Here is a 20,933-nt window from a genome sequence, read left to right on the forward strand (position 1 = left end):
GACGCTGTTGTTGAAGCCCCACCTTCTCCATATGGAGCAAAACAAACCCATGTCAGATATGTTTCTATGATGGTTATGAATCATCTGTATGTGCTGATAGTCATTTTAGAGGAAGAAAGACTTACATTTCTGCATTTTCACTGCAGTAAAGAACAAACTCGTTTCTATTTACATCACTGTAGCATCTCATTCTGGGATCCTCTTCTGCTAATAGAAAAAGCTAAAATGGCAACTTCTGGTAATGTATGATTAATTTACTGATCATGTATCAGTATGTATCAATCAGGTCTTTTCTTCCTGCAGTGGTCAGACTCTATAATCAATAATATATATATATATATATATATATATATATATATATATATATATATATATATATATATATATATAGATATATATATATATATAGATAGATAGATAGATAGATAGATAGATAGATAGATAGATAGATAGATAGATAGATAGATAGATATATGTGTGTGTCTGTGTGTGTGTGTGTGTGAGTGTGTGATTTTAAGATATGCTTATTTTTTTACCTCTTTAATTTTGTTTTTAATTTTAATTGCTAATAACTTTTTAATAATTGTTAATTTATAGGCTCTTGTTTGCTTTATATATTTATTTTGCACTGTCTACTCTGTCACTGTAACAATTGAATTTCCCCGTTGTGGGACGAGTAAAGGAATCTCTTATCTCATCTTATATTAATGCACCCACTAATCTATGTTTGTAACCACAATATTGGGATTGCCTGTTGTGTGTTTGTTGTCTGTTAGTATGTTGTTGTATCTTGTCTGTTGCCACTTTATTTAAGTGGGAAATTGGGGCCCCTATTGAAAGCTTTAGATAGCTTCCTTGGGGTCACCCCTTTCATCCAACCATTGTGATAATGTTAACTGAATATATATATATATATATATATATATATATATATATATGTACATTTATGACGTGTGTAAATAAACTAGAGACTCAAGTTCATTTATAAAGCTTTTTTATTGTAATACTGCAGGATTTATTATTGGATTGCAGTACAACTGCAGTACATCACTGACAAAAGAGGCCCCTTTTGCCTATTCAAAGTTAATGGAGGGTCCATGTTTTTATGTGGTACAACTATATCTATTACTGTTTTGTTGGGGGACAGAGCCTTTGCCATCACTGCCCCGGCTCTCTGGAACTCTCTCCCTCCACACATCCGCAACTCTGACTCACTTCAATCATTTAAAAACCACCTCAAGACCTTCCTGTTCAAAAAATCATACAACACATGACCTCTACCCCCGCCCCACCTCTGTCCTTGTTCTCTTTTACTTACCCGTGTTATTTTTACTTTTATTTTATGTAAAGCAACTTTGAGTCTTAAGAAAAGTGCTATAAAAATCATATGAATTATTATTATGATTATTGTTTTTTTTTATCTGTCTTTATTTCTTTTCAACGTTTTATATCTGCCGAAATGGTTCTATTTTTTTTTTTTACTATATCCTATAAGTATAAACACCATAAACACCACCAGGTGGCACTATGAGCTTGAAATTGTTTTTGTCTGCAGAGCTGAAGGCTGTAATTCTGGGACTGCATCTGTAGGACCCTTGTGTTGTTGCACCAGTTGTGTTGGTGGCTGGGAAGGGTAATGCAAATTTACAAAGGATGAAACACTTGAACAAGGTTGGAGACAAATTACATAATACAAAATTACATTAGCAAAACACTTTTACAAAGGCCCAAAAAAAATTACACTTCCGAAAGCAAATTTAGCAAATCAGAAACACTTTTACAATCGGTGAGACATTTTTACAAGCAACAGAACATTTTTACTAGTCCCAAAACATAATTACTGCAGATTTCGACGGCAAAGGAATGAAAATAAATATATATGCTAAACTTCCAATGGTTTTTTATTCCGAAATTCCAAATCCTAGATAGCTGTGATTGGCAGCAACACATTTTGAGGTGTTCTCTTATCAGTCTGAATCAAAATATTTAAGCGGAAACAGGGTTGTTAATATCATATATCAATGACGTATCAATATATCAATATATCAACATCACTTTTCCATCAGAATCTGCTGTTTGTAATTTGGTTTCTGGACTTGTAAAAAGCTTCTGTCGCTTGTAAAATTGCCTCACCGATTGTAAGTGTTTCTGATGTTGTAACTTTGTTTTCTTAAATGTTCATTTGTTTTGGCCTTGATAAAAGTGTTCAGCTAAAGTAATTCTGTTTTATAAAATGTAAATTTGTCTCCAACTTTATAAAAGTGTTTCATCCTTTGTAAATTTGCATTGCACTTCCCAGCCAATGTTGACAGTCCGGGTTAGGATAACTAGATCTCTATTATACAGTCTATGGGTCAGCCACAAAAAAAGTTTTATGTTACACTCTAGAATGCTAAAAATGCGGTCCTTTGCGAACACAGGGTGAAACTTTTGCAAACAACAAGGGTCTTCGAATTGCGGTCCTCAAGCTGCAGCTTCTGGATCTGCAAACACAGGAAGACCATTCTGTGGACTACATTAAAAACTAATCAGCAATTATAAAAATCCTTATACTTTTTGTACAGAAATTAGTAAACTAATTGAGGATTTATGATTTGATTATTAGATTTATGCATTTCAGATGTGATACGACAATTATTATTCATTATAGCAGGTAATTTATTGATCTAAGTCATCAATTTATTTCAAAGGGTAATGTTCCTACATTATGACATTTTCTGCAAAGAGCCCTTTTATTCACAGAAAAAAACCCAAAGCAGTTATTGGTCAGCCAGACAAAATGGACAGAGCCTCTTATACTGCATGCAAAGCAGTTACTTGAAATTGCTTTCATTGATTTTATTGTTTATTTAGGTGTTGATACTTCCCAAAATAAATGGAGGTTTGTATGAAATATACGGTCAACAACAAAGCTTACTCAAAATAACGTCACTTTATTGGCAATTGTTCATATTATTCCTAATGGCATTCTAAGTAGCCTTTTACCAGCCGTCTGGCTCCAGACATTGCTTTCAAGAAAACAAATGACTGAATACAAAGTAGAATTCTGACAGTTCAACCCAGTGTTTCTCACCACAGAGCCCTTGACACATGCTTTGCCAAAAGCAGTGTTTCAGGGCCACACTGGGCTCCGTTGCTGTGTTTAAGTGGAGGGATGAGTTTTAGGGGCCTTCACAATCTCTTGCCCCATCAAACTTCCATTGGCCTTTTTTTTTTTTTTTCAAAACCCTGAATGCTTTATTGAAAATATGCATACATAACACTTTTCCTACACAACAATACAAAACATTACAATCACTTTTGTAATTAACACATTGAACGCAAAGCCACACATCACCCCTTACCCCCCGCCCTCGCCCAAGGAGCTTAGAGATGCTACAGTAAGCCCTTAGTTTACTCCCACCCAGTCCCCTACCCAACACCACCACCATCAACACTACCTCCATCACCTCTGAGAGAAATAAGACAAAGATAAATCAGAAACAACTCCCTTGGTAAACTCAGACAAAAGAAGAGTACACACCAGGTTGTATACAGACATAGCATTTGCCACCAGCAGGTGAATTATGGGTTTTACTGCAACTACTATTGACTTCTTTGTGAATGATCTGCCTGTAAAGTTTTCTGAAAAGATGCAGGGTGTGGTAGAGGAGTCCAGCCTGCAGTCCAGGGTTGACAAATTTAACCTACAGAAAAAAAACACCTGTGTGCCAACTGCCAATCAACAACAGAACACGAAGAGAGAGAGAGAGAGATCCGGTCTATTACACAGACATGCGATAAAGAAGATTTTCACATGAAGGAAACTCTTTAAAGGCGAGGGGTGGAGGCTTTGAACCTGATTTGATCGTAGGTAACACACTTCCTAAAAAAAAAAAAAAGAAAAAAAAATTCCACTCCCACTCCAACTGGCATGGGTGTTACTGTGCATATTCGTTTGTAATAGTACTGGTGGATAAAATGCAACTGAATAGAAAGAAACCAAATATATAAAAAGAAAGATAAAAAGGGTTATAAAGATAACTCAAAATAAAATAAGGACTCCAAATGTCTGGTTATATTTTAATATGATCGTACAGGGATAGAGGTCAACCAAAAATGATATAATGTGAACAAAAAATTGAAGTAACAAAAAAAAAAGTTCAATAAAAACAGGCAGAAAAGCACTGATTTTAAACATGTTTTTACTGTATATCAGTCTGTAGCAAATAGTCATTACATACCCTGAAAAAGGGGAGGAAGAAAGCTTTGAATGGTGCTCTGACCACTGAATAACTTGGCTGGAGAGCAAAGGGGAAGGGGGTGTTAATGCTGAATTCTCTCTAATAAGAGGCTGCTGTGCCTTATGTGCTGCGAGGTTCAGGCTGTATTTTGTCAACAGGAGAATCAGTCACTGATTTTGGGTGCATAGAGGCAAAGTGTGGGCTCAAATCCTTTTTAGCAATCTCTGGTTATCTTGTGGATTAATGCAGTTGGTGCAAAAGAGAGCAGGGAAACCACTAAAAGTGCAGTGGAAAAGGGTGAAGGAAGGAGGGGGTGGGGGTGGGGGTCATACATACTGAAAGTCTGTGTGCAACTGTATGAACAGGAAGGCAGTCTGTGTGTGTTAAGATTTGCGACGACACTCCCTGACGCTGAGAGGGGTTTCTGGTTATTGGTGCCTCTTCTGTTTAACTACTCGTCCTATAATTTACAATCATTAACTGCTCATATGATGACAGGACCCTTTGCTAATAACACAACAGCTTTTGGAAACATGCCTTGTTCTTAAACATGTCTTGTTAAATATCCTTGCGTTTCCAACAATGCCAATAACTCAGTGTCGTTTTTAAATGCCACGTGGTAAAGGAGAAATAAATTCTAATGTAAAAATTAAAGCCCCAGATTAAAGAAAAAGTCTTCTTTCTTTTACAAAATGGCTCTGAAGTATTCTTTGTTCCACAGATTGAGGTCCCTATGGGGCTTTGGATAACTTAGAACTGGTTTAAAATCCTCTTTACAATTTTTTACTATGGGATTAGGAGCAGAGAGGAGGGAGAGGGAGAGGGGGATCTTCTGCTGGTGTGAATAGAGCACACGTACAAAAAACACGCCGCAATTAAACCTGCACCCACAAATGTCAACACTCACACTAATGTGTGCATGCATAATCGCTCTCACTCACTCTCTCACACACACGCGCACACACAGAGGAGGGACAGCAGTCGCCGATGTGCATTCAAGTTGCACTTTTCACGTCTTTTTGAGAAGGGTCATTGTATTTGCGTCCTGACAGAGGAAAGCTTGCCTCACTTGTTGATATGTGACCCGTGGGTCCCTCTGTCTGTTTGTCTCCTTTTTAGGCAGATGTAATGAAGTTGTGCGGTAGCTAGCTCGACATAGGAGGGGTTTTTTTTGGGGGGGGGAGGCTGTCAGTCGGAAACATTACAGCGACTGTCCGTGTTAGAAGTTAAATTAAGGAATAAAAAAGTTCCTAATGTCGAGAAACAGAAAGTGGAATCTTCACGCTAAAGCTTTCCACGGGTACTACTCGAGCTAAGATTCACCTCTTAAATGAGAATTACGCTATGTCTATCATAAAAAAAACTCCAACATTTAGCATAGCATTTTTCTTGTGTGTGTGTGTTCTCTGTCAGCTGGTTGGTCAGTGTTTTCATGATGGATTTGTCCAACAGATCAAATGTGAAGACTATAGCAAGAGAGTGGGGAAGAGGGGAAAAACATAAATGAAGAAGAGTTGCTATATCTGCCCTATGCACCATCCTCCCCAAACAACACCACCCATGTCCATGGAGACATTATACAGGTAATGTGACAGGCAAACGGGCAGACAGATGTAGTCCATTGAGTAGACGGCTGCTCCGCCGTGTCCGTCTTGGAGGCATCATGGGGTACGCTCCCAGCTCAAGGTGGAGGTGGGTTTTCCTGGGTCAGATGGAGGAGAAGAACAGCCGTTGAAGCTCACCATTGAATGGCGCTCGTATCCCGCTGGGCATTGACTGGTTTCCCGCTGGGCATTGACTGGTTTTCCTCTGGGTCAGAATCAGGTTTTTCATCAAGGTCCTGAATTTTCCTAGTGTCCGTCTTCGACTTTTCTCACTTTTGTTATCTCTTTTGTCGTGGTGGCTTTTGTTTGTCTTCACTTGCTTCAGGTTGGTGTTGGATTCATCGCCTGTGTAGGTTTTTGTCTTATTGTGGGATTCTTGAATTGTTGTTAAAGAGAGATGTCATCAGGCCCATAACTGACCATCAACTGTCCATGTTACTGCAGTTCTCTGAGGAACAGAAAGATGTCGCAACATTAAGGCCTTTTTTTTTTTTTAGCTTGTGAAGAGTAGGCATACTGAACTATGTGTTTTTAGTTACCAATGCTTATTTGCACTGTGAAGAGACTAGGTTTGACTTTTACCGTTGAGTCCGTCCGCCTCTTGTGACTCGAGGAAGGGTGCTGGACCCCAGACACGCACTGTGCCGTCATCTGAGGCGGAAGCCATGAGTCCTGGGATGGTTGGGTTCCAGCTCACACAGTTAACGGTGCGTGTGTGGCCTGTTAGCTCAGCAATAGGAAGTTCACCGCGCCGGTGCCAGATGTACACTTTGTGGTCTGAAGGAAAAGATTGCACGATGAAAAATTTGATAAAGGTATTAAGTACACAGAGCAGTATGAGAACACATGGAGGCCTGTTACAGCATACAACTGAATATAAAGGATTTGATCCTCTTACACAACTTGTAAGAACACTTCGGGGCTTTTCTGTAAGTCTATTTATAGGAGTTATTACTACTAAAGAATCTGAACTCTTATAGAAGGAGATAAGCATTCTTTAGCTGGGACAGATCCACAGTAAGTGCCATGTGCACTAACTGTGTTTTTGGCCCTAGCACCGCCTGATTTCTCTACAAACTGAATGTGATTCAGTGTTTCCAGCACTCAGCATCCTCTGCGTCAGCTGATTTTTGTCGTAGTGCTCTTAGTTGTAAATAGTTCAACCTTTTGAATACTAGGGATGGGTACGAATACTCGAGTAATCGGGTACTCGCCATTGACCCCATTATTCGAGTAGCATTTTGTTACTTGCACACCTAGCAACATAACTTGAACTCATACAGCGTTACATGTGTGACCATGTGCTTTTTGTTTTTGCCTAACTGAATATAGGTAGGAAAATAATTAACGGGATATAAACGTATGACTTCTCCGGCCACAGCAAGATTTCAGCAAAAACAACTGTTTCAAGGCAGCTACAGCAACTCTCTAGGAACATATTATTTCCCTGGAAAGCAAAAGCACAACAAATACAGAACCGTCTGCGACACCTGAGACATGTCCGTAAAAAAAGTAATGTCTGGAAGTACTCCGAAAAAAACGATTAAGTTAATGGGCAGTGCAAGATATGTGACGTTAAACTTGCATACCATAGAAATACTAGTTTGATTCTTAACCACATACGCTTAAAGCACAAGGAGAAAACAGTGGAGACAGATAACAGGCAGTCTCGCATCACGTCTTTTGCTCGCCCTGTTAACACACGTCGTTGTGATGAAACCAGAGCGGGAAGTTTAGCCTGATTAAGACTTTTTTATTTGCCACTGCCTTCCTATCTTAGCTCATTTTAACCCACTTTAAATTCAATTTTTAATGTAATTTTTAATATATTTCTAATTCTCCTTTTCTTTTCTGTTTAATTATATTTGTCATTTTAATCGTGTTCTTTTATACCTGTCTGAATGTCTCCAATGCTTTTAATGTTTTAATGTAAAGCACATTTAGTTGCCCTCGTGTATGAAATGCGCTATACAAATAAAGCTGCCTTGCCTTATATTGCCTTGATAATAACCAAAATTGACTTATTTATTTATTCATGTTTACGATTAAAAAATAATAATAATTGCGAGTACTCGAGTAGTCGTTCATTAGGTAATTTGAGTAATCAAGTACAAGGATTACTGTAAATTCCCATCCCTATTGATTACCCCCTCACTCATCAATGTCACTTCTTGATCACCGACCAATCAGAATGAAGAAGGGGTGGGACTTCTCATATCAAGTCAACAGCAATAGCGGAGGTCTGTACGGTGGAGAAAGTCATCATGCTCATTCTTTGAGGTAAAATTTACAGGCCTAGACCTACTACTAATGCTACGACACGATGTCTATCAATCGTTTTTGCAGTTTGTTGTTGAAATTCCGTAGAGGGAAAGCAAATATTAAGCATACATAGCATTTCAAAACAGACGTAATGGTCATTACTCGGGACCAGAAGTGCCGCCGGGCAACTTTCGTAGCCTAGCAATAGTAAACACTGATGAGAAGCGCTCTGAAATTGAGGTCGGTGGTGCTGCCAGCAGAAAAAAAAAAATCCTCAGTGAACACAGCCCCTTAATCCTGTTAGCCCATAGTAAGCTTTGGTGCTCTTTGACTATACCTTCGCTGCCGCTGGCAATGAAATCTTCATTGTGTCCTCCAAAGCAGGAGTGGATGGTGTAGAAGCCTTGGGTCACGCCTTGGTACTTCCTAACCAGCACCCGGTCCTGAAGGTCCCACAGGTGCACTCCCTGAGACATGTAACAGAAGAATACCCTGAAACAGCTGACATTTACTGCACACTATGACTCAACCCACAGGTGCTTTAGAAGCAAATAAAATGATGGTGAGTATAGATCGAAGAGCTTACCTGAGTTGCTACATTTAACAAAGCTAATCTTCCGTTCTTTGAAACAGTAAAAGACATGATAGGGTGATCCTCCTGAACTCTGTGGAGGACATTTAACCAAGACACAAGCAGTCAGACACCTTGTGGAGCAAACCTAATGTACAAAATAACAATACAGCATGGACACCATAGACTGTATAAATAATGGACGTAGTATTTGTGACTTCACCCATCTGTTCCTGAGCGCTGTTTTGAAGCCAATAGTCGGCGGGAGCCATATTGAAAATGCTGAACTCAACCAACAGCTATGTGTTCCCGCCTGTCAGTCAAGTCAGTCTTGTCCTTATTTGGGCAAAACTGGTAATCTTAACTTCTTCTGAACTGTCACATTAGAAAAAAATTCACCCCTCGTACAGTGTGTGCCGATAGAGAAATTAGCTACGTAGATAGACAAAGTCGTTTTCTGAACCAGGCTGTTAACATGTTTATTAATGCTGCAAAGATCGTCTTTTTTGAATTGGTGTGTATGTGGTCTCCGGTGTTTCTGCAGCCAGTCAGTAGAGCCTCTAAACATGAACTCTTTAACTCATTCATTCAAGAGTTCAAATTGAATCAGAACACTATGAAGTGTTGAAAGTGTAATGGCTGACACCTACATGTTTCTGTCCGTAAGGTCCTCAAAGTTGTACCCCCGGATGCGTTGGTGTGTGTCAGAGGCCAGCACTGCTCTGCCGTCGCTCAGGCACCACAGGCACTGCACCCGCACACCCTCCCAGGAGTCCAATAAGTTACCATCCAGGTCCTGAACACACACACAAGAACAAGTCAGTGTATCTAGCCTATGTGATGCTGATGAACATGCATTAAAGAAAGACAGAAGCCTGCTCATCCATAAAACACAGATAAAAGCGTCAACACTCTCACCAACTCAAAGACACATGAGTCAGAGGTTCATCAGGTTCATGGCTGAAAAATCAATGTATGCGCTGTTTACCCAAGTGACTTGAGACCGCCTCTTTCAGGTCAGCCATCACATGACCGCTACCATATGTCAATGCCTTTTGTTACTGACCCCCCTCCTCCTCCTCCTCCTCCTCCCTGCTTTCTTTCTGCATCCTAAAATCACAGCACAGTAAGCAGAGAGAAAAACAAAACTCACGCATTGATAAAACTGTCCTCTCTGTCCTCCGGTGACGAAACGTTTGCCATCGGGGTTCCAGGCCACACTGGTCAGACTGTCTTCATGGGACTGGGACATTTTGGTCCGCAGCTCCCCCGTCTGGTCATCAAAGGGATTGGTGGAGACACAAGAAAAACAGAGCCCGGAGAGAAAAATTGGGGGAAGGGAGACAGCGAGAAGAAACATTAAGTAAGAGTGGGGGAGGGGTGGATAAAAGGAGAAGAGAGAGGAGGGGGAGGGATGGGAGAGAAGGAGAGGTCATTGAGTACACACAGCCTACACAGGATCTAAAGGAGGCTTGGAGGATGTTTTTCTCCACCTCTTGTTTACTACATGTGAAAGAGACATCTCTACTCTATGACATCATCCATTTATGCTGTTGAATACATTCCCACATGGAAACAGGCACTTAAAGGGTATCAGAGGTAGAGAATTATGTAAATCTAAATATAGTGCAGTCTCACAAGAGTGTATCATCACCTGAACATTCCAGAGCCAGAGCTCAGAGCAGTCGTCAGGTCCACAGGCGATCAGGTAGGTGTCATCAGGACTCCAGGCTAAGTAAGAGACACCATACGCGTGACCCTCCAGGGTTCTCAGCAGCTTTAACTGGTGGCTCTCCTACGAAATGAGATGATGAAGGTGATCATGATGCGACTCATCTTAATACACAGAGGATCATGCCCTTTATTGCAGTGAAACTAGGAATTTAAGCTTTCAAAGTAAAGTCAGACTGACTGGCGAAAAGCTATGTGACATTAAGTGGAAAATTAAAAAGAGTGAGTCTAGTCTGTGTGACAAATTAATTTGTCTCATTCAAATGCCTAACGGGCGTTCATTCAAACAAGTGTAAAAAGTCTGTGGCAGAGAACGTCTGAGCAGACATAAAAGAACTCCTAGGACAAGGCAATTCCACGCTACGAATAGATGCTACCCCTCGGGTTCTTTTTGCAGACATAAGGTAAACAAGAGCTGATTCCCCTTACAGGAAGAGAGGACCATTTGAATTTAAATGTAAAGGGTACAACGAAGGACAAACTTATTCTTTGTCATAAATATGAGACCATGGCAGACTCCTACTAAGGGATAAGGAGAAGCAACTCCTGTATTCTGTGAACAATCTGTCATCAGAGAGGAGGGAAAATGGCTACAAAGGGAAACGTGCAATAATTATGAATACTAGAATCAGACTTGTGGTTTACGCCCAGTTATTAGTCAGTGGTTTAAATAGAACAAACATTGGTAGCAATGTAAACAGCAATACTTCTACTGTTTTGCTCCATGCACACATAAAGTCCTGATATTTTCTAGATCATTTCAAGAAATTCAAGCCCTGACTCTTGTAGGAATTTACTTTTCACACATGCCCCTCACATCAGGAGACTTTCTACATTTGTAGGAAGAGGATGAATTGTCTTTATGGTTGCTGGTTCAGGGTTAATATCAATACATCACATAAGCGCAACAGCAGAAATCTGAATACAGACAACTGAGGCGAGCGGGAAAGAGTATAAAGCAGAGAAACTCTGCTCAGAGTGGATGACATCATCACACCATCCACTCAGTAATGGTGTATTTTCTTTACATCTACCTGTTGCACTTACACATCATTTCACCTTGTTTTCTTGAGGAAAATTGCGCTAGTGAGCTGACAGATGAAGATCCTATTTTATTTGCCACCGACTCAGAAACGGTCAGGAAATGTTCAAGGGTTGTGTGCATGTGTGAATGGGGCTTATTGAAACTTATTTTTATTTGTTGGAACTGTAATTAAAAGAGCTTTGAAGGTTTATTATATTACTGTAACACATTTTAAAAGTGACAACAGAAAGCTGCCTGAGAATGTGAACGTTTAGATTCAGTTTCCCTGACCATCGTTCTCACTCACCGGATCCACTTGCCAAATGATGACAGTAGTGTCTTTGGAGCCGGTGGCTAGTTTGGTGCCGTCGTTCGAGAATTTGCAGAACCACACCTCGTTACAGTGCTCTGTGAGAATCTGTTGGGTGTAGCAGGGGAACTGTTTCCTGTGACATGGAGAAAGATCAAAGATTAGACCAAAGCATCATTGTTACAGTTTTTGTTCCTTAGATCATCTATATGAAATGTAAATAAGAGACACAATGTAGGGCGACTTTAAAAGGAGGAAACTGAGTTAAAAACGAATGAAACAAAAACGAGTAGTGCAGCCTTAAATGTAGTATTCTAACAACAGGAGGTCAGCTGCTGCATACATATGGAATGCTGCAGTATGATTATTTCACAATAAGCTCTCAGGGGGGCCAGAGCAACGCGCTAGCTGTGCAGCACCAACCTGCTGCAGACATGATCGAGGAGGAGAGAGACCGAGTCCAGGCTACTGTCCAGCTTGGTGTTGTGATAGAGGCAGCGGTCCCTCTGCAGCTCCACCGCTTGCCGCAGTAGTGTCTGCATCCGCCGAGGGGGCAGCATGACAGAAGGGGGCAGATACGCTACGAAAGGAGAGACACAGGATGACAAATTAACCCTTGCGGACAGGTGTGCGCCTCGAAAGTGTCGGCGTGTGGACGGGTTTGCTCACTCTGTAATTTGTCGAGCAGTCGGCAGCGTGAGGCGGTGCCCTTGCCTTCCCACTCTGCCTTCGCTCTCAGGTCCTCAGCATGGCTACACATTAAGTACCTGCAGGAAGACACAGACAAGTATGATAAATATGACAACAGCATAACACAGCAAGCACTAATAGCCACAAATTAATGATATATATGCTGAGGATCAGGTCAGATTGTACTAGAAAGAAAATCAAAAGGAAAATGAAACTAAGTATAAAGAAAATACTGATTTTTTTTGCAATTTAGGAAGAGGACACACAGTGTGTTGAGTCCAGGTCCTGACAGATCTAAGAACATGCCTGGATTGAGCCGACTGATTGACCAAAGACGAGACATGTCAGATCAATATTTTATCCCCTCAATGGAGCGACAGTCTGCTAAAACAAACAGGCTCGTTGGTGGTGTTGAGTGATCAATGCACACTAATTGATTAGATAATGGATCAGAGGAATGTGTTTGATGAGAGCCGGGGTCCTAGGTTTTTTATTAGGAGACAATGGTCAATACTGACATCCTTACACAGAACATCAGAAGAATAAATGGGAAGGCTTTTATGCACTTTTGAGAGTAAATTCCAAACAACCCAAACAAAAGAACGACTGTTGAAGAATACTGATCCAAGCCATTGATTTTTGGCATGCTGTGAAGTAATTTATACAAACACTGAGACTCCAGCAGGGTTACAAATAAAGCTTGTTTTGAAAAGGGCTCACAATTGACGAATTATTTGTCTTATTATCCGAGATAAAAGCACATCTTCTCCTCACAGAAACGCTAAAATCATCCACCATATCATTTCCATAGTGTAATCTAATTGGCACAAATTCAATTCCAATAACCAATCAGCATCCATTGAGAATCCTGGCTCTGCGGTTGGCTCGACCCCCCAGTTGTGACAGCTGTATCTTTAATGATTACAGTTATCTAAGAGCTACATGGGCACACCGAGCTGTTTGTGTGTAGACTGTTTGATGGCTTGCTAGAAGAACAGAGGCTGTATTAAAAACGATAATCGTACCCGCTGAGTACGTGGATGCGGTCTGTGTTGTACTTGAGTGGCGTCAGCTCTCCTCGCAGCACCTGCAGAGCCTCCAGGACTTTGCCGTCCTCCAGGTACTCCAGGTACTTCTGCTGCAGCAGCAGGAACTTCATACGCTGAGGAGAGGAAGAGAGATAGACAGAGAGGTTTATGTAAACTGGAGGAATTAGAGAAGGAAGACGACTGACGCACAAGCTTCAATGTGCTGCATCAGGTTTCCTTTTGACACTAATACTGTGCAATGCAAAAGCAAAAAAACACACCTCAGAAATGATTCCCTATGTTAGAAAACAATCTTAAAGTTATTGACACAGAGTAGTGCAAGGCGACATTTTATCTTTAAAATATATTAAATGTGCTTAATTTCAACATTAAGTGTGTGTTTCCTTCAAACAGAAGACCACACAGCATTAACACATGTGGTATTAAGAGTCTCTGTCTTATCTCAGGTATGCAGTATGAGCTCCAGCCCTGACAACCACTGCCAGCAGAGTAACCCTGATACCTGGTCGACATATATTCTGAAAAAAACCTCCACCCACAAGAGTCTACGTATAAATAGTTTAAGAACACACACACACACACACACACACACACACACCTCCTGACTCTCCAACTAGGCCTGTAACACAACCAAACTGTCTGCTAGAGATGCAGACAGTGGTGTTGACAGTGACAACACCGGCCTGCTACAACTCAACACCTAAAATGGCTGTACATGCTCGTACAATCAGCAGCTACAGCCATTATCTTATGGAGCCAACTGGTAGCAGCAGTTAAGCAGACTTCTGACACAGAGCAGGAGGGACTCGACTGAGACGCACAGGGTCGTTTTTTGAGGCTCATCTTCTTTGGCTAATTAGCCCGCTGGCTGGGGCTAATTAGCCGAAGCTGGGACGGATCTTTTATAACTGAGGCTGTGAAGTCTGTTGTTTCAGGGGAATCATCACTGGAGAGTACTGCTTTGGTGGATGGTTTACAAAACATGGTCTTTTAACAACATTACTAAATAGGGATGCACGATGTTGGATTTTTTTTGCCGATATCCGACATGCCGATATTTTACAACTCATTAAGCCGAACACTGATACCGATATTTTTTTCCCCACACACCTAATTGCAGAGATTATCAATTATCCTCTGTATTGGAATTAGCATGCAGTATTATGGTGATACTCTTATCACATTTATTATGTAATATTCATTTCTTGTGCAAAATAAGAGTAATACTTAATACATAAAACTGCATATTTATTTATGACAATTGCTTTCAAACAAAATTCATACAAACAGATACATCCTACTTAAAACTTGGATGATGCTCTCCCTGAGACAATCATAACAATACACATAATCAGGGCAAATTTGGCCAATTTCACATTTGACATAGTAAGTAAACCTAAACTCTGTTCACAGGGAACATGTGAAAAGTGCAACTGTACAGCAACTAAACCCAAATTAAATCAAATGGTTTACTCTTTGACAGTAAATGTGCTTAAATTAGTCAGCTACATGTACATTACAGACTGCTGCTTAAATTCAAATTTAACTTAAAACATGAGCCCAACATGTGTGCAGCAGCCCATTATTTTATCGTTTAATTTTTATAGGGGGAAATCGGTGTGTTGGCCGACATCAGATAGTTCATTTTAAAGCCAATATCGGCCGATACCGATAATATCGTGCATACCCACTAATAACAAGAAATAAGGCTTACAGACATAAGGTCTCTCATATCACCACTGATGTGATTATATGATTTCAGTGTTCAATGCATGGCTGTGGCAGAATTAAGTAGATCAATGTCTGCTCAAAGATAAGGCAATTTGGCATGCATACTCACATCTAAACTGTGTCAATTTTTCGGTATATATAGTGTCAATCAAAACCATGTCGGAATGACTGTGTTGTGAGAAAATTTGGCATACTAAAGTTAACACACTTGTAGTAATATATTTATTACATGTATATTTCAGGTGAACATGGATGACAAGCTTTTAAAAATTCAGATGGGACGCTGGTTTGGTCTAGTACTAAAGTGACCCCCCACCCCGAGTGTGGAGGTTCTAGCCCTCAGGTGAGCGGCCCACCTGCTGCCCCTTTCCCACATGTCACTCCCCACTCTCTCACTGTTTCCAGCTCTATCTGCTGCCCTATCCTCTCTAAATAAAGACATAAAAGCCCTAAATTACGACTTCAAAAAAAATGTGATAACTACAAATTGGCAGCTGACGTGTACTCCATAAGAATATTTGTGTAACTGGAAAATTCCAGCGAATATCAGCAGTATCATAAGTGGAATAATCGTGTAATTAACACTTTGTAATATATCAGTATTATTCTATATAAAGGTATATCTATGGCCCCATGCATGCATACCCTAAATTTAATATGGTGTATGTTCCTGCTGGACATCCAGAGCATTTCATCTGTCACAACAAGAACCTGCAGAACCTGTGTTTAACGGCGCAGTTCTAGAACCTCCAAACTAAGCGGCGATCATTCAGCCCAGTTCAGGTTTGGGCAAAGGGAGCTTACCACAATAGCATTGGGAGAATGCATCAGTGCTCTCAGCTCATTGAGATCATTTTCAGCCTGGACCAAAACAAAAGGGGAGGGTGATGGAGGGGAGAGACAGAGAAAGAGACAGAGAAATGGTTAGCTCAGCAGTTTCAATCCATGCACAGGAAAAAAAAGAAAAAAAAGAAAAAACTAATCGCATGAGCGGTAACGCAAATCTTACGGTCACTTTCTTCTTGAAGGTGACTACATCGAGGCTCTAGCTGTATATTTATGTATCTCCAGAATCATAAAAGAGACAACATAGCAGTTGCACGTGGCCTATTTAAACATTTAGCTTTGAGAGTGTGAAACCGCCAGGCCTCATCCAGAAAATTTGTCTAGTGTTAATCTTCCATCCTGCAGTTATGAACTAGGCTCATTGTTACCGATGATTCACAAGCCCATGATTAATACGATCTGTGCTTTTATAAGCCTTGTGTCTAAAATGTTGGAACAAGAGCTGAAACCAGGGCATACAGCTAAGAGTGTTGATTTAAACCCCAATTACATAAAACCTCTTAAAAAGCTCCCATATATAAACCTCATACATTTCTAATTCCACCTTATCAGGCCCGATGGAGCCCTCACAACAACCTGCATAACTCTGCTGTGTTGTTGGCATTTTGATAAGCCTTAATCGAGTTCTTTTGATATAATAATGGGCACATAATGAGGCTTGTGCCCTGTTGTTATGACAAGAGATGGTTGGATAGGCATGTCGGTGGACTGATTGGTCTGGAGCAGGTTTTTTATCAACACACTCTTAGAGGATATTAAGACCTGATTACTAAACAAGCAGGTCTAACTACTGAATTTGATATTTTTCTTAAAACTGTCAATTACATAGTTAACAAATTGAAGGTCGCAACAGGAAATCAACCTGACACCACCAAATTTCATATTTTCTGATTGTCGCATTTATGAATAAGTCCTAAAAGAGGCTCTTCCATGTATCGTACTTGTTTCCTGACTCCTCACCGTGCGTCTATGTGCATATACGGACAACAGATCACCAGAAGTGTTACAAACACACTGTCCATCAAAACTCATGCTATTGTCAAAACGACTGTAAACAAAGACATACCTTGTCCCATTCGCCCTCCATGACATGGTTGCGGAACTTGGTAGCCGAGGAGTGTTCTAGTCTGCAGCCTGATTCCTGCATCAGCAGGTCCACTGTCTGACTACAGGGACACACACACAATGAGAGAAAGGTACACAGGGTGAGTATGACATATGGACATGTATCAGATGGGATACAGGATGGGGGGAGGATAGGTTTAAAGTACAGGTGAAGTATGGTGAAATGATTACAGAGCCCTGTCATTCATAAATGTTAAGTCAGCTTGATGTAGGGCAGATTATTTAATGTTCTTGATCACATCATGATGTGTGGCATTAACGCAGTAATTACGCCATCTTTACAAGGATGGTGTAGATCTGCAGCACTCTTTTGAAATGATCATAACATCATTGGCACACAGTGCAATGCAGGCAATTTATGTCCAACTGTGTTAAGATGGAGTCATCCCAGAGCAGGAGTTGTGTCAGCAGAGTATTATCCATGGACAGTGCATGGGAGGTTCACGAACATGAACTAAGCTTCCATCATATTAGCCTGTCAGCAATGGCCATCTGTCCAATCACATCTCTCTGTCTCTCCGCTTAACACATTTACCACCACAAACTACTCAGATGCGTGTGTGGTGATGAAAGTGGGTTGTGGACGGGGGTGGTGACACCTTCAGCATGATGACATCATTCCCAGGTATCAATGGAGTGGCGCAGCAGCAGCAGCTCTGTGTTCTTGAGCCTCTCATCTTGCTACACTGATTCCTCTTGCATTTCCCCAGCTGAGATATAGGGGCTCTGTTTCATGCCAGCCAATGCCATGTATCCCCCCTGACCCACCCTCTCTGTAAACATAGTGGGGCTGTCTTTTAGGAAGCCTTGTAATGGCAGCTCCACTCTCTCAGCTGGATACCACATATCTGCGAATGTCTTGCTGCTACCATCACCAACACAGCAGCTTTGAAGAAGAAGAAGAAGAAGAAGGCTAGACAAAGATTTCTTGAAAACCCCACTATGCTATAATTAGATTCAAAGACGGGGCCGTCCATCTGAAACAGCTGGTAGAAAGCGCATTCTTCAGCCGCCATGAAACCAACAGATTCTGCTCATTTCACGAACAAGTGTCGCCCACGGTATCGACTGCTGTCTTTAAATAAATACATGCCCTAACACATGCACAGTGTCAGGGTTTGTGACTGACTGTTGACACATTGCTCTGACACGGTGACAGTGGCAGACTGAGAAAAAAACACAATAATCCACCATTAATGTGACAATGTTTGTAAAAGAAATCTGTTGAAATGTGAGATTCATTTGACTTTAAAAAGGCAGTTCAATGGGTGCACTCTGAAAATAACCAGGGCAGTTTTCATAACCAGGGTAGTTATGACAGTCTAGCAGACAGAGTACTGTTCCGATTACAAGATCCTGCAAAAATAACATTATTTTTTTTTTATCCTGAGGCTGCCAAGCTGGAAAATCAAGAAAACCACCAAATCCATTCAGGCGAAAACCAACATTGACAACCCGCACATTAACATCTCCTCCGCAGTTTTACACGCAAAAATGCGCTGGGCAAAGTCGATCATCACTTGAAGCAAATCAAAGTCCCTCATTCCCATGACATCGATTAAGAAAACCATAACAAGTCAGCGGATCTGCTCTGATTATAACCCTTACTAATGTAAGATGATGTAATCCTTTATTCAGTGCGAAATCTTCAACCTTTATTAAAGGATCATGGCCCATACTGGCACATAGACACATTCTCCAGCTCATGATGGAAGTGTTCAACAGCACATGTTAGACCGTGTTTTAATGTGTGTTTGAAGGTTTAATGTCAGGACACAGCACCTAAAGCGCAGGCTAGTCCTGCTAGCTCTCAAGCTAACTGTTATTGTGCAAGATGGACCCCTTCTTCAACCAGCAGCCGAGCTCAGAGGCTAACTCCCCCATCCCCCCATGTTTGTGTCTGTCAGGCGCACTGTTTGCGCTTTTACCAGCTGCTGCTGAGCTGTTCCACTCCAAACACCAAACACACATATAATACTTCATGATCAACTTTAACGTTACATTTATTTCTGTTTATTCCCCTTGACTTTGAATAAACTTACTTCAGCCCTAGTCCGTGGAGATGTTGCCCTATTAATCGTATGACATCTTCCTCCGCCTGCGATAGTCGTTTCTTCTTTTTCAACGAGCCGACCTCCGAGCCCGAAGCTGTGGAGGCAGTCCCCGAGCCGGGCCCTGTTGCAGACCCGTTACTGGTACCGACACTATTCCCGTTGTCTGTGTTGGAGAGGAGCCCATTGGAGTGGGTACCACCGGCCGAGGATGATTCCCCGTTTTGAGCGCTGTTCACACTGGAGAGCTCCGCAGATTCTTGTCCCTGTCCGGCTCCGTTTGCCTGCATACTGCTGCTGAGGTTGTTGACTACACTTCGGTTAAAGTGGATGGCAGAGGTGGCTTGAGAGAGTGGAGAGTGTGTAGCAAGTCCCAAGACAACTCCAGAGAGGCCTGTTACAACTGCTGAAGCCCCGGGCTCTCCTGCTCCCTCCGCCGCCGAGGCTCGGTGCTTCTTCCGCGGGGGCGGCGACGCTCCGCCGGTGTCCGAGTCGGAGGAGGAGGAAGCGGAGGCCAGAGTTTCCTCACCGAGAGCGGCCGTGGTTAGAAGCCGGCGGAGCTCCGGGTGGGAAATAAAGGTGAAGCTTCCAGGTTTGAGGCCTCGTTGTCGGGCTCAGAGCGGACTGTCACTGTGAGAGCGCTGTCAGTTAGCCCGTTTTTGTTGTTGTTTCTTTCTAAACAGCTGCAGCCCTAATGGAGTCCTGACGCCCTGACGTCACCGGAAATTCCTACACTACCAAGCTTCCGGGTAGAATTATAATCCGTGGGAGGCGCATGAGGACATCGTTAGCATAATAATCATCTGATAATAACAACAGATCACATTAAAATTCATCGGGGTGTAACCAGATACTCGGCTTTAGTATATCTGGAATTATAGATTAGCATACAGTGCGGAACTCACATTGACATTCTACAGGTGTCCAGCTCTTTTTTTTTTTGTTTGTTTGCCTAACCACTCATATTTCAGTGAGTCCAACAGCCCAGAACTTTTTTAAAGAAAGGAACTAGTATAATTTAGGTACTATGTTAATTGTTGTCATTTAAAGTTTTTTATTATCTCGGCCCACTCCTGTGGAACACCCTAACTGAAGATCTAAGGGCTGCACAGAGCATAAATATTTTTAAAAGCAAACTCAAGACCTACCTTTTTAGTCTCGCTTTAAACTGAGTTTTATTTATTTATTTATTTATTATCTAGTTCAAATTGTAGTCACTTTATTTATTTATGTACTTATTTTATTTATTTTAAGTATATCATCTTATTTTCTTTTAATGGTTTAATATTTAAGTGTTTTATTATCTTAGAAATGTATTTTATTTTGGTGATTTTAATTTCCTTTGTTGAGTTTTAACATCTTGTTTTACATTCAGTGTTTCCTCATTAAGATATCATGGGGGTGGGATCTTTTTCTTAGTTTATTCTATTTTAGGTTGTTTTTATGTACAGCACTTTGTGTTACAATGTCATTGTATGAAAAGCTTTATAAATAAAGTCTGATTGATTGACTGATTGATAAAGTTGCCCTGACTGCCAAATGGAAAAATGACATTAGTTCAGTACAGTTATTTATATAGAAGGAAAACAACAAAATAAAGGGTTCAACTTCCGACTATTTTGGAGTGTCCTGGAGAAAAATGTGCTTTTAGATGTCCTCTTCACATTCTAAGAAAAAAAACATACATTTTGGTGCTGAATGAAAACAGCTCAAGAA

General features: G+C 41.0%; 1 protein-coding gene across 1 annotated transcript; it reads right to left on the minus strand.

Moving 5' to 3' along the window:
• Nucleotides 1–2,913: 2,913 nt before the first annotated feature.
• On the minus strand, nt 2,914–20,244 carry wdr26b (WD repeat domain 26b). Its single transcript, XM_034699096.1, has 14 exons — nt 19,209–20,244; nt 17,108–17,207; nt 16,000–16,056; nt 13,441–13,577; nt 12,395–12,492; nt 12,149–12,305; nt 11,723–11,861; nt 10,315–10,455; nt 9,814–9,933; nt 9,311–9,456; nt 8,676–8,754; nt 8,427–8,556; nt 6,410–6,604; nt 2,914–6,275 (listed from the first exon to the last, which is right to left on the minus strand). Exons 1-14 carry the CDS (start codon nt 19,505–19,507, stop codon nt 6,250–6,252), a joined length of 1,824 nt encoding a protein of 607 aa, XP_034554987.1. The 5' UTR covers nt 19,508–20,244; the 3' UTR covers nt 2,914–6,249.
• Between the last annotated feature and the right edge of the window lie 689 nt (nt 20,245–20,933).

This window comes from Notolabrus celidotus, chromosome 13 (assembly GCF_009762535.1).
Source record: "Notolabrus celidotus isolate fNotCel1 chromosome 13, fNotCel1.pri, whole genome shotgun sequence".
NCBI classification, from domain to species: Eukaryota; Metazoa; Chordata; class Actinopteri; order Labriformes; family Labridae; genus Notolabrus; species Notolabrus celidotus.

Coding starts and splice junctions, on each gene's coding strand:
- wdr26b (XM_034699096.1), bottom strand. CDS start 19,507: ATGCAGGCAAACGGAGCCGGACAGGGACAAGAATCTGCGGAGCTCTCC. Junction 12,493..13,440: donor CGCATCCACGTACTCAGCGG/GTACGATTATCG, acceptor GTCTTCCTGCAG/GTACTTAATGTGTAGCCATG. Junction 8,755..9,310: donor GACCTTACGGACAGAAACAT/GTAGGTGTCAGC, acceptor TGTCCTCCACAG/AGTTCAGGAGGATCACCCTA.